Raw genomic sequence first — 14,947 nt, forward strand, 5'->3', positions numbered from 1 at the left:
GCTTCGTCCAACCTGGCCTTGAAAATAAGCCACTACCGACACATGATACCTCCAGCAAACATCTGACAGGGAAGTAGCATACAGTATCAAGCAAATTGTCCAGAAAGCAGAAAACAAATACTAGTGAAGGGTGGAAGAGGATGCAAACTTGTAAAGCACTGAAAGCTTTATCCTAAAATATATTCTAGGCAGAGTGGGACATATAGGACTTCACATATTTTTACTGCAAGTGGCCTTAAGTAAAAGATGTCAAGTAAGTGGCAATGTAAGCAAAGAATACAAATACTTTGAAGTAGGACATAAAATAGCCATCAAGTACTTCCAGTAGTTGTGAAAAGAAGAGCAACAGAAGAAAGGTCACTGGCATATGTATTAAATTATATGCAGAACATTTAAGAGGCTAATTTTGCCAGATTTAAAAGGGTCAGCAACTCCTCCCTTAATTTTTGGATGAAACTTGTTGTATTAGTTCATGATATGATATGGGATTAAATATTTTAAAACAGAGAGAAAAACATACACCAATGGAGAATCCTCTCTCACTGTGAAATTGAGCAAAAGAACTACATTCATTACGTGATAATTAATACTGCCATCAGTTAAGACATTTGACTGTAAAAAAACTGCTATGAGTAAGAACTCGTTTTCAGTGTCCCTGATCTAATTTACAACAACTTTTTCTAAGCAGAAAATCTAAGCTACAGGTGTATCAGTACTATGCTAATTCCCACTATGTCAGGAATGGGCATTGACAGAAGTAGGCTTCCAGTTCTCACTAAAGGTACAGTAACTGCTACAAGCAGATTGGACTTTGTATGCAGATACAAATAACCAGAGTAGTAACTTTTACCAGAAACCTTTTCTAAGGTTTTCTAATCTGGCTTTAGATTTTTTAATCTTTTTTTTTTTAATCAAAATAAAGGAGCTTTGCAAAATCAGCTCTTGCAGTTAAACTCTTATGTAGCCTGGCATATTCACTCCTATGTTCCTCTTGTGATTCTGTGTGTAAGGAAGGGTGGACTGTTAAATCCTGGTACTTAATGTGAACATATGAATTATCAACTTCTTTAAAATGTTAATCTTTTGATCAGCAAGTATCTGATACAAAATACCATGCTACTTATGTAAGGAGGAAATATATTCAAGGACACTTAGAGCTTTCGGAGATTCTCTCATACACTGGTATTCTGATACAACACTGAGACTTTTATCCATTTACAAATACCCCTATTCCAACAGCGTATTTCTACTTGACTAATTCACACAGAGAAGAACATTGAAATTGCTGTATCAGATAAGAGAACTAGGTCTCTTCCAGCTTTCTGTCTCACAGTGGCAAGTACTAAGTATTTTAAAGAAAAATGCAAAGATCTTCATAAGAAACAGCGCTTATTCAGTAACATGGCCATACAGTCCTTTTTTTTTTTTTTCCCCCCTAAAAACTATTACTTACTTTCTGGCTTTTACATTGAAACATGAGACTTTTACGTCTTTTAGCTTTTACTATGTGATTTTTTTATGCAGGCAAACAGCACCAGGGCACATCACCTTAGAAAGAATTGCACAGAAATTGCATTGTGGGGTTCAATTATCACAGTGTACTATACTATACAGGTGAAATTATGCATATATATAAAAAAAAAGTCTTTTTAAAAAAATCAAAGGTATATTTGGTCTCCCCTGAAAAGTTCTTTGCTACTTTTTCTAGGAATTTCAAATACAACAACATATTGACATTACTCTATTCGTGGTTGTTCTTTGGATTAGGTTTTTACATAGTTATTTTAAGATTAGGGTCCCTTTTAATCTTACATTGATATAAGAAATAGGCTTACTGGCTTGTAAAGGAACATGGGAAACGGCTCAACATACAGCACCAGAAATCCCCACAGATAGTATTTTTGTTGTGTTAATTATCCTGGTACATGACTATTAATGCTCAGTCAATTTGTTCAAATAACAAGTAAGTGATGACACAAACATATGCTGTAAGAGCAAATCAGCAGGTCACATGATTTACATCTTTTCTCTATTAGACAGAAGATTTTTCTGTCATATATTTATGACAAAAGAGGTGGCTTGTAAGAACAAATGGATGAAGATGTGGCTGCTTCCTGCGTCTGAGGCAAAATGTTTGGTTTTGAAACAGTTCACATTTACAAGTCCTTACTGTTTTCTCCCAATTCCTGTTACCATTTAGAGACACAGAAATGAAGCTGTTGACTCACTCAGGTTTATCTCTTCCATGCCTCCACTATGTGGGCTGACCAGAGTCTCTACTTGGTTATCAACTGGCAGCATTTCTTGCTTTCTAACCTTTTCTGTATGCAGCTAAGCTCTAAGAGAGAAAGGTGGTTTTAAGCTTCTTACCTACTTAAGAGATAGAGAATACTGGATAGAAGGATTTACAAAATGAAAAAAAACAACACAAAAACACAAACAGAAACAAAAAAAACCCCTATCTGACTATTGTTGCAAGAAAGAGAAGAAAGAGTGAAAACTCCAGTTCTTTTCATGTCAGCTTCCTCTCTTCCCCCCTGTGCCTGCAGCACTCTTCAACATTTTGGTCAATCAGAAATTAACATTTTGCAGACATTTATTGTTTTACACTGTGACACAGCAGGCAAATGCCATGTATAATATTTGAGTCCCTCTGAGTTGGTTTTGTCATTTGTTTGCTGTCCTGTCCACTGAATAAAAGACACTTAGATTTAATAAACAGTAGTGTATGCTCTCACAGAAACAAAAACATCTGCATTAACCAAGATTTTTGTTCTGAAATTACTTATATTGGAGTCTTGCATTTCTGCAAAACATTTGAATATGCTGGGGTTTGGGTGCATGTTTATTTTTTTATTTAATTACATGTAATTTAGGACAATTTTCTTTGGTAGGCATGGCCCAAAAAGATGAGCTAATATGTCATTTAAATCACATTTTTTTTCAGAGCTCTGTTTGCCAGATACACCAACGGGAAAAGAATAAGAAGGATGGCAAATACAGAATGCAATAGCCAAAACGGACCTGCAATAATCCAAATTTTGTGGGGGTTTTTTTGTGTGTGTTTTTTTTTTTAACCAGAAAGTTGTATTCCATCATTACTGGGCATGGAAGAGTGACCTCTGTGATGAAGTGGAAGCAGATTACAGTCTGGGTAACTAACCAAGATTGTCAGTATAATTAAGATTATAAACCTTCCCAGGAGCAGCAGCTACTAAAGCTGGAATATCTAAAAACTACTGTAGCTTGCCTTAATTGAAAAAGACTTCATGAAATTATTAAAAGCTAAAAAAAAAACCCTGAACCTTTTGACGAAAAAGAGAACAAACATGTATTTTTTGCAGGCAAATGCCAGAAAACAGAATTAGGCTGAAGCCAGGGAAGGAAGTGACTAAACATGCAACTGTAACCATTTGGAATAAATCATTTTTATGCTAGTCACAGTGTGAATGAACATAATTATATGCTTCTTAACTTTGTTCATGTTTTTCTCTTTCAGTTGCAAATCTGCTCAACTGTCATGTTTAGTTTTCTCTTCAAAATGTTACTAATGCTGTATAATAACACATCACTCCGCCTGTCTTTTGATTTGAAATCACAGTCTCAGAATACCACACTTGAGTCCAAGCATGAGTCCTAATAGAGGTAAGACAGAATGTGTTTTTCCCTGTAGAGCTGTTCATGCATGAGCAAGTGAAATGAGAAAATGGGAATTATTTAAGAATATTTCAACAGGTCAAATGAAATCAAACTGTTCTGCATTCTTGACTTGCTTACACCTGTATTACTGTTTGCACTGAAGAGCAGTAAGACTAGGGAGTACAAGAACAATTGTCTTACCTACTAATGTAAGTCTGATCCTAAGAAATGCTGTGTATATATACGTTTTATTTCAACTAGCTGAAAAATGTTAGCCACCCATCATAAATTTTACATGGAAAATTACAGGCAATATTCAGCAGATTTCAAAATAGTTTTAGTACTCTTGTAACATAAAAAAAAAGGTCCTGCAGTGAACAGAAGTTGACAAGCTTTATTAATCAAAGATTTAAAATAATTTTGCATTTTAAAAAAAGCCTGTTTTCCATTATTTCACAATGATATTTTCCTCACATGGAACTTTACTATTTCATCATTCTAGATCAAAAAAAGTGCATCAAAATAAATTATACCAATAGCAAGTAATAAGAGCAACAACAGATATGGAATAAGTTGTGTTGGAAGTCCAAAAAGTAATAGATGGCTTAAGATGGAAAAGACACGTTTGATAGTAACCAGTGTCAGACAAAAAGCAAAGCAAGTCATCTATTATGCTGATCAACTTATAGGATAATTAAATGTCACTATCCCTTCTCTCATAAGTGGAGATACTAAGACCAAAAGAAAATCAGAATAAAAGCTGAAATTTGGAAAGCAAGTGATAAGATTTTTAATGTCTTTTGATATGATGTGGATGTCATGACTTCCCTATAATGAAAGTCCTTGTCAGTTGCATCCCTCCAGCAAAGAGCCACAGCAGACGATATTCCCATGCTGACCTGAACTCTACAGCTTCAGCATATAGTGAGATACCAAGGCAGTTTAGTTTGGAAAACCAAGGAGCAACTAATGAAATGCATAATAGGGAATGTCTGAAATTCCTAAGAACACGTGTGAACATGCACTGTACAGCTGAGCAACTGACAAATATTTGTTCCTCACATATACGTATATGTATTTGTTCCTCAGCATACGTAGGATAGCAGATAACAAGGAGAAACTTTAGGCAAAGGCATGAAGGCAGAGAGAACAGCTGAGGAGGAAAGGCTAGCCCTGAGGGTTTTAACTACACATCAAAATTGAAGACTGCAAAAGTCTAGGATTCGGTGGAAAAAAAAAAACACTGTCAAAATGGCCTTATTACTGACACTACTACCACTTCATTATTCCTCAGTCAAATGTTCCTGTTTTTACCAATAAGACAGGACATGCTCAGAACACCCTCCTTTCCCTCTGTCCAGAATGGACACTGTCAGGATTATTTTTTCTTCCCCCAATAAAGTCTCTTTCTGTCAGAAAACATGTATTTATATAAATCTTCTATTGAAACATACCCATTTAAAGGAAAACTTCACTGGAGGATGCCTGCAGTTTTCCAATTCATTGTTCAAAGAAGAAAATGTGGTTTTGTGCATGCATATGCTCCACCAACCCATAGTTAAATTGCTCATAACACTAGTTCCAGATAGACTATGAGATAGAGCCAAATATTCCAATATCCTGAACAACCCCATGATTTTCTCTTCAGTCTTACTGACAGATCAAAGACCCGCACTCCTCCGTTTTGCTGCTCATCAACCTGATGATTGGAAAGTAATTTACTCTTCAGCCGATGAGAGACTGGAGCAGCCTGTGATACCAAATGGAGCCTCAAGGGCCACATGGGTGCATGTTCTGAAACCAGCTGCTCCCCATCTCCTCTGATTCTTCACATGGCAGCACAGGGCTGCTCCAGGGATGTCACATTGCTGGGACCAGGCTGCAATTTTGAATTCAGTTACACAATGCCTCCAGCCTGATGTTGCAGCCATTAGATAGCTCTCTATGAACAAAACTTTTCTAGGGGTCCACGTTAATCTGGCTCCCCTGGGAGTTAAGTTCACTACCTTTGCCATTTATCATAGTCTGCCACTGATGCATATGCAGAATTGTTACAGCAAGGTAGAAGTCAGATACCCCTAGGAGAACAAATCATATACTCTATAGACAAGCATACTTTCTGACATCTAAGGGTTTCTGAATAGTTTAGGCTACATAAACACCGTATGAGCTGCCTGGACAATAAAACAGTAGGCACGCTTCCAGCAATGGCATCCTGGCCCATAAAAGAGTGGGAAGCATCCACAACAATCTTGGGTTTATTCTTCACAGAGATTACAGGCAGGTCACAAGCAGAGGCCAATAAGACTGTGTTTCATTTTGCACCTACACACCTCCAGGACACTTACGGCATCATTCATGCTCTGCAGGTTGAAGCTAGCACTATGTGTAAGACGTAAGTAATTTAGTTTACTTCAGTGATGATCATTTGCTTTCTGTTGCTTCTACTCATACTCACCTTTCATGAAGATGCTGGAGGACAAGCCCGAATGAATCAACACTAAATCCCTTGAAACATAAGTGGCACCTATCAGTTTCAGAGAGTAAGTAAAATAACAGCTTTACATCCCATGCAGTCATGTCTCCAGAGGGTGAGAGAGAAGCACAGGCTGCTTGCCTTCAAACAGCTTCAAAACCATAGGACAAAAAGTCAATCAGGGAACAGCTGAGTGCCCGATGCCTCATTAAGCATACAGGAGTTATGATAGGATCCAAAAGATGTAGTCACTGGATGCCGTGAACAAAGGTTGTAGGCTTATATGCAATATTATCTACCCTGGGACAGCTTAAAGACCCCTGTGACCCAACCACAATGTACAGATTTAAACAAAACCGTACAGCTGGAAAAGCTTCTTTATTCAACACTGTATAACTGTGCATGAGGAAAGCGATAGCCTGTGTTGCCCTGTGAAGAAGCACAGCACTGAGGAAATCCTCCTGGTACACAGAAACTGACAGATGTGTCCCTGATGTCGTCTACAAGCAGTCGGATGTTAAGGAGTTTATTGACTCCAAAAAAGGGGGCACGGCTCCTATTCAGCTTCAAATGTTCCTTCACCTTATCACAGAATTCATAATGTGGGATCCTTTTAGAGGCCAGGGGAAGCCTTGCAAAGCTAACTGCTCCTAGCAGGAGAGCAAGGGGATATTTTCATTTATCCATCTACCACTTTATCATCATGGCCCTTTAGGTCAGTACAGATAAGACCCTCCCTGTTCTTAGTCCTCTTTCCCTGTTTCTTCTGAGCATTTTCTGTTGCCTCAATTTCCCTTGCCTGCATGTTCCTTGAACCTGGCTTTCCCACACTTCCCACCACTTATATCTGCCTTTAGCAAACCCTGCATCCTGAGTTTCCTCTCTGTCTTCCCACGCTCTGATATTTACACTGGGACTTATACTCCCCCAGCTCTAATCTGATCCTCATGGAACAGCAGGTTCATTTAATCACTGGCTCAAAAATTGCAAACACATTTTATTAGACTTATCTACTCTTAATGATACAGTAGCATGCTACAGTACCATTTAGAACAAACTACTATTGCTAACCCAGCTGACTCCTAGTTTCTTTATAGTGAAATAAAGCCAAGGGAAAGGCATATGTTGCCACTTCATAAACCAAAAAGAATACAGTGCAGCACTCGTTAACTATGGTTCTCCAAAGGATCATGCAATTACACACATAAAGGCACTTCTAGACCCAGGAGCTCTACCTGTGAACAGAAAAATGATGTATCCAGAAGTCAAAATTCTGAAGTTTGTACGCTAAGAACATAGCGCAGTGTGGCTAGAAAAGATCATACTGCTTTTCTGAATGGATTTCTTATGGGAGTAACAGAAATGGATTTTTTTTTTTATTTTTTTTTTTTTTGGTAACAATATGATTGAACAAGCACTGCATTGTAAAGAGTAAGCATGAAATGTCCCGAGGAAGGCTGATGAGAAGCAAGTGACAGAACAAGGGAGGGCTTTGAATGCTGATTTATGTGAATCTCACCAGCGTCTCATAACTGCTGGTTCCCTAGGCTTTGGGAAGTTTATAACTCTTCCCTGCACCCTTCATCCCCATTCTACTGGAGCCTGATCATTCTGTCACTCCCCTTTTTCAAATGTACTTAGCAATCAGATGTACCTGGTCATTAGAGGTGCTTTCTCATAACCCTGAAAACTGCAAGATTTGCTGTTTCCCCTTTCTTCTTCAAAATGTTTAAATTCCAAACTAGCTCTGTGGAGGAACAGAGCTTTCACTGTGTATGTCATCTTCTGATTCACTTTCTACTATTCCAGCTGCAGTTCATGTTAAGCTTTCCACAGGGAAGTTGCATTTAAGTACAGACACCACAGCCACAATTAATGGAAAAAGAAAATATATTAGAATTTAACTATATAAGCAAAACTAAAATCAATCATGAAACTAAAAGCAAATTACTACAAAATCAGGTAATTGTGAAATCCATCTAGAACAATTTCCAGGCAGAAAACCTATTGAAAGTTTAGTAACAAGAGGAAAATCTAGTCCATCACTACCTTGGGATAGTACACCATTTCCAAACAACTTTGAGTTTTATTTGTCTGTCATTCTAATAAAGAAAACAATGTATTCATCACAGGCTCCACCCAACACATCATTTTTCACCTGCATAAATGTTAAGACATATTCACGTACACATTTTTACAAGTATTTTCTGATCTATGCCATTTTCCCTCTCTATGAAATCCCCCCAAACCAAGTTGGAATGATCATGGAAGTATACAACTCAAAACTAATAAGCTTCACAGGTTCTGTGGCATCTCAATTTATGTCTAAGGCTGAAATCCCAAAATATAAACTGTGCGCAAGAATACATACAAACTTACATGGAAGACAGTTACATTCACACCAAGCCTTCAACAGACTCCTGCATTTTAGGCACTCAGGAATTGTAGTTTTACGTCTAATGAAAACTAGCTTATCCATAAGAGAAGTTAACTACTTTGGCCTCTGTGCAATGGGGTTGCACAGCTATATAAGGTGGGGTTGATACATGGCAAAGATTAAACAACTTACAAAAGTTATCTAAAATGCAGCTTTAACATAATTTTCTATTTTTCGTAGTTTATAATATGGCTGGACTGGCCTGAAATTTCGTATGAATATTTCCTACTGGGCACAGCTTTATTTCCACAATTTGAAAAGAATCCATTCAGCTGTATGAAGGTACAGAAATGAAATTTTCAAAACCTGTTTATCAGACACTGGCACTTTTTCTGCTTGTGTAATTCAAAAAGGATCTCGGTAAAGAAAATTCAATTTGGCAATCCATTAACATAAATTTAATGCTCTCTCTGTTCATCTCTTGATGTCTCACCCCTTTCAGAAAAATGAAAATAACTCATGGTAAAAGAGTGGCTGTTCCCTCTTATTTGTCCAGTATTATACTGGCAATTATTAAAACCCTGGAAGAGCTGCTGAAGCTCTGCTGACTCATCGTGGTAGAGAAGTTACTTGTTAACTCCACATGAAGATGGAGGAGGGAGAGAAAACAAAAGAGGAAAATCCAGAGACTAGACAAAGTTTGGGCAGAAGGCGCAGAATGAGCTGGTATACTGAGTAGCACCAACTCTTAAGAAAAAAGAATCTGGACGTTATCTGAAGCTTTACATGCTGTGTTTGAACCAGATGAAGATGCAGACCTAGTTTCATGCCATCTAAGTTTAGGAACCTAATTGAGTCATGTCAATAAAGAGTTTACTTCTTACAAGTACCTCTACTGTCAACAGAGGAAGAGCAGCAGTTCTAAGAGGCAAATTGGCTTACCAAAGGTCTGAATTGTCTTCTGAAACTGTCAGTCTTGCTCCATCCAGTACAGAGAGACCCCAAAGCCTACAAGTGCACCAGGACTGACATGTAACACTGCTGTCAGCAGAACAGCTCTCCAGACTATCGCAGCTCCCAGTCATTTCCTTGTTGGCTCCTCAACCCTACAGATAGATCTAAGTGCCAGAAACAAGCTGTAGTAGAGAATGAGAGATGGTGACAGTGACAGAGATTAATGGAGTTAACCCTTTTGATCTCCACAGAGCTGACCCAAAGGGGAGAATTTTCACAGGATGTGCCTTGACACAGGTATGTATTTCTGACTCACATGAAAGATGTTTACACCTGTTAGCCAGGGGTGACAGTGCTCCTAATTTAGGCACTATGGATAGGTGCATTAATACTAGTGGGATTACTCTAAACCTTAAGTCATTCACAGACTAAGTAAGTACCAAGCAATGTTGGCATTTTAATGTGTGGAAAATTTCAGGTTTCACCTCATTTTAAGTTCTATGCTCACAGCAGTGAATAGTAGGGAAAAAGTCAAAGCACATTACTCCAAGGAGTAAGGATTATGCCTCAGAATGGAAAAGCAGTTCTCAGAGCTGTCTGGTTGCATTTGAGGGACTATAATCTGTACTCCTCTTCTAACGAGCAGCATACTTCTTTTCAGGCTCTAGACTATTCCTGCACAATAACAAGCCATGATTTTATATTTCCCCACCATCATCTCTGATCACATATTTCTTGGTGAAGGATTGCCAGCATGGTGCATTTGCTGTAATGCCATCTTATCTTTGCTCTACACAGACAAGAGGATGTGTCCTTTCTCTACTACATGCAGGAAAGAAGGGAGGAGTAAGGAAAGAGAAGGCAGCCCTTTCTGTGATGTTTAAGGACTGCCCAGAATCACACACCTAAAAAAACCCTCTGCATATTTACCTTCACATAAAATCCTGTAAACGTCATAAATTATAGTAAATGCAATTCACCTGATTAAGGTACTACACCAAGCTGCTTAGTCCCTATATCGTAAGGGTTACAGAAGGCTGCGTTTGAAGTGTTAGTGCTGTGGAACAAAGTGACAGCAAGTTGGGAAATAAATGAGCACAATACTCTCTTCTAACCTCCTGGCACTGTGCCTTTTAACAGAGAAGAAAAAAGCAAAAAGGCAAAATGTCAGCTCCAAAACATTTTTCATGTTGTAAAATATAGTGTCCCCGCAGAAACACTTGATAAGAGACACGCTGAGAGGGCTGATACTTCACTAAAAAATAGTGAGTTATTGCAAAAAGGTCATGCGGACACATCAAATGCAGTAAGAAAAAAAAGAAAAAAAATCCACAACAACCCTTATGAGTGAAAATTTTTATCTATGTCCTACCAATGTCATGTTAGCCCTTTAGACAAAAGTCTTGGCAGTGCATGCTGAGCTATTAAGTTCAAAGATGCAAAACAGCTTTCACAAACAGCAGAAGAGACTAAGAGGATTTGGATCTTTCAGCACACCTCACTAGTTTACATCAATGCTGCCCATTCTGCTTCTATTAGTCACTGTGAACAGTCACTCTTCCCAGCAGAGCTTACTCATTTGCAGGATAAAAGGAGGGCATTTCTGCACATGCCCATAATATTCTTCACCACTGGGGGCAGCTTTACATAAGACTGCATTCGCCGAAACCAAAGCAACAGTCGGACGGAGCTTTCAGAATGACAGTATGCAGAAGTGAGCAGAGCTTGTTCGTTGTACGGGCTTATTCAACCTTCTATGCTACAAAGCAGCTTCCTAGCTGGACCAGGTACTAAGTAAGGGAACTGCTGTGCTATGGAATACAGATGTGTGAATTCAGATTGCTAAATGGTGCTTGGAGGAATTTAACATGCTTTCCTATAAAACGATATTTTAAAAGCCAGGTTCCTAACTAAAGATGCAAAAACGTAATATCCATGAAGATCCTATTACCTAGGAAGAATCTGACATTTTGCTGCAAATGCTGTGTTGGGATTGATTTATTCTTGGAGTATTCTACATGGCTGGCAAAGAATAATGTTCCAAAATCGGTCCATCTCCCAAGGGGTCCAATTTTTCTTCCCGGGTGTCAGCGAGCCCTGACTCACTACAGTGCAGCTGACAGGGGCTGCCATGCTTGTGGCACACTAAGCAAAAAACAAAAGACCTAAGGACGACTTTTGAACAACACAAAGGATGGGTATGTTTTTCATGTTATTTTTTTTTAATATATAGTTCATAGTCACTGCATAGTCTGTGCTTTAACTATTCCATAGACTTACCTTGATATGATTTGTTATTACAGTTAAATTGATTAGGGATTACATCTTTTACCCAGCTGTTTTTCAGTATTTCTATAAAGGTATTCTTTAAAAAAAATCTGAGTAAAGAAAACAGTGTGAAAAGTAGTTGAGTCGAGCTAGGGATTTTTAAATGATTGTTGAAATAAAAGATTTTAGCATGACTGAAAGAAATGACTGATGTGTGGGGGGATAACTTTTCTAAGTTGTTTTTATTTCCAGGTTTCAATGTAATTAGGCTACTGAGCGGATCAGCTGTAGCTCTGGTAATAGCCCCTACTGTATTACTGACAATGCTTTCTTCTGCTGAACGAGGATGCCCTAAGGGCTGTAGGTGTGAAGGCAAAATGGTATACTGTGAATCTCAGAAATTGCAGGAGATTCCCTCAAGTATATCTGCTGGTTGTTTAGGTTTGTCCCTTCGATATAACATCCTCCAAAAACTAAAATACAATCAATTTAAAGGTCTTAATCAACTCACCTGGCTCTATTTAGACCATAACCACATCAGCAATATTGACGAAAATGCTTTCAGTGGAATACGCAGACTAAAAGAGTTGATCTTGAGTTCCAACAGAATCTCCTATTTTCTTAATAATACCTTCAGACCTGTGTCAAATCTCCGGAATTTGGATCTGTCATACAATCAGCTGCAGTCTCTGGGATCTGAACAGTTCAGGGGCTTAAGGAAGCTACTGAGTTTACATTTGCGGTCCAATTCCCTAAGAACCATCCCTGTTCGAATATTTCAAGATTGTAGAAACCTTGAACTGTTGGACCTGGGTTATAACCGCATCAGAAGTTTAGCAAGGAATGTCTTTGCAGGCATGATCAGACTGAAAGAGCTGCATCTGGAGCACAATCAATTTTCTAAGCTCAACCTGGCACTTTTTCCAAGGCTAGTCAGCCTTCAAAACCTTTATTTACAGTGGAATAAAATCAGTGTGATAGGACAAACTATGTCCTGGACCTGGAGCTCATTACAAAGACTTGATTTATCTGGCAATGAAATAGAAGCTTTCAGTGGACCTAGTGTTTTTCAGTGTGTGCCCAATTTACAGCGCCTCAACCTGGATTCAAACAAGCTCACATTTATTGGACAAGAAATTTTGGATTCTTGGATATCTCTCAATGACATCAGTCTTTCTGGGAATATATGGGAATGCAGCAGAAACATTTGCTCCCTGGTAAACTGGCTTAAAAGTTTTAAAGGGCTGAGGGAAAATACAATTATTTGTGCCAGCCCCAAAGAGCTGCAAGGGGTGAATGTTATTGATGCAGTGAAAAACTACAGCATCTGTGGCAAAAGTACTACAGAAAGGTTTGAACTAGCACGAGCTCTCCCAAAGCCAACGTTTAAACCAAAACTCACCAGGCCTAAACATGACAGCAAGCCCCCTCTGCCCCCCACTATTGGAGCCACTGAATCCAGCTCTGAACCTGCGCACGACACAGAACATATCTCCTTCCATAAAATCATAGCAGGCAGTGTAGCCCTTTTCTTGTCTGTGCTTGTGATCCTGCTGGTAATCTATGTGTCATGGAAGCGTTACCCAGCCAGTATGAAGCAGCTGCAGCAGCGCTCCCTCATGCGAAGGCACAGGAAAAAGACAAGACAGTCACTGAAGCAAATGACTCCAAGCACACAGGAATTTTATGTAGATTACAAACCTACCAACACTGAAACCACTGAGATGCTGCTGAATGGAACAGGACCCTGCACGTATAACAAATCAGGCTCCAGGGAATGTGAGGTATGAACCATTGTGATAAAAGAGCTTTTAAAAGCTGGGAAATAGTGGTGCTTTATTGAACTCTAGGGACTATAAAGGGAACGTTTTTCTCACTTTTCTGGCACAGCTCTTCCATGTCTCTCTTTTGTACATTCATAATACTGGTCATTTTACTCTCATACATAAGCAACTCATTGAAATTTAAATACCGTAATCAATGTGAAGCCTGAGCTCTGGTTTAATACAATACCTATTGTACAAACCCTCTCCTGAATTCATTAAAGTCTCTCTTGTTTTTAAATAGAAAACTTCTTTCGTAAGTAATCCACTGCACCTGCAGCGACTGTGCCTCTATGTAGGGATTAAAATTACAACAAGGGGGGAATTGGTGATCAAGCTCAGTTGTCCCCCTTTCCCACCTCCCTCCCACACACACACACCTAACCCCAGCCTTTGCTCTGAAACTTACCTTTTGAACCAAGACCAAACTAAAGACCCAGGTACTGTAGCATCATATGAATACTGAGTTGTCTGAGGAAAGAGATGGTGCAGGAGCAGCTCTGAAAGAATGTCCTATTTCTGCCCAACACAAGCTGTAACAAAAAGCCAGTGGGGAGTTAAAGCACTGTCTTAGGATATGAAGTATCACATCAAAAGCAAAGCAGAGGGAAGCCTAGACTTAATAAACATTTTAAAATAAAAAAAACTGCATTATAATGCAGTGTTTTTAGGGCCGATAACAAGTAATTGAAACCTGTTTATGTGACTTCATATAAAAGGTGCCAGTGTTTATCCCCTACATCCAGTTGCCTTTCAGAAAGCAGTCAAAAAGGCATTCATTAAATGAGTAGAAATTCCTTATTAATGCAATTAGAGGAACTCAAATGTGCAGCAGCAAAAGCAAGACCACTTCCTGCACACATTTGTTTCGGTGCTCATTAGAAATTCGCTTTTCAAGACTGTCAAAGACATTTATGTAGCTGAGGAAACCATTAAATCTGTAATTTTCTTTTATTTCTTTTTATTTGCTGGGCTGAGCTTTTCAGGGTTTTGTCATGTGTTTTGCACACTGTCCCTCTAATAACTAAATAAATCTTCATTACTTACAAAGACAAACAGTACATTTTAGAAATACTACAACTGCAAAGGGCTTTCAGAGAAAATTGGGTACTCACTGAGCTGAGTGCATCCAAAAATCCTTAAAGAAATCAGTGACAAATTATTTTTCTCTCTTAGCAAAACCCTAACATCATTACAGAATTCACAGATGTTCATCTCTAATGCGCAGTCATTCATCAGTGATTCTCAAAAATACAGACTTATAACACAGCTACTCCCTGCCCTCCCTTTCCTGAAGTCATGTATTTGTGTTGGCTGCATAAGAATATAACATCCCCCAGATTTCCAAATAAATCATACCTCTTATTCTGACTACCAGGAAGGGGTTAAGGAGGGTGTGTGTATGTTTCA

The 14,947-nt window shown here is 38.6% G+C and overlaps 2 protein-coding genes across 3 annotated transcripts in view; one reads left to right on the plus strand and one right to left on the minus strand.

Annotated features, from left to right (window-relative positions):
• The window catches only part of CTNNA3 (catenin alpha 3), a 379,762-nt gene that overhangs the window by 243,922 nt on the left and 120,893 nt on the right, over positions 1 to 14,947 (minus strand). The window lies entirely within an intron of this gene.
• Positions 11,093 to 14,947, plus strand: part of LRRTM3 (leucine rich repeat transmembrane neuronal 3) — an 80,311-nt gene continuing 76,456 nt past the window's right edge. The window contains exons 1-2 of one of the 2 annotated variants that reach the window (XM_057421519.1): positions 11,093 to 11,644; positions 11,967 to 13,498. In XM_057421519.1, the coding sequence (XP_057277502.1) occupies positions 11,641 to 11,644; positions 11,967 to 13,498 (1,536 nt within the window). In that variant the 5' untranslated portion in view covers positions 11,093 to 11,640. Of the gene's footprint in view, positions 11,645 to 11,669; positions 13,499 to 14,947 lie in introns of those variants that run through there. The other variant, XM_057421518.1, reaches the window with a different exon arrangement.

The sequence above is a fragment of the Pezoporus wallicus genome, unplaced genomic scaffold, assembly GCF_028554395.1.
Source record: "Pezoporus wallicus isolate ANWC-B61680 ecotype Strahan unplaced genomic scaffold, APGP_CSIRO_Pwel_v1 contig_4816, whole genome shotgun sequence".
In the NCBI taxonomy this organism is placed as follows: domain Eukaryota; kingdom Metazoa; phylum Chordata; class Aves; order Psittaciformes; family Psittacidae; genus Pezoporus; species Pezoporus wallicus.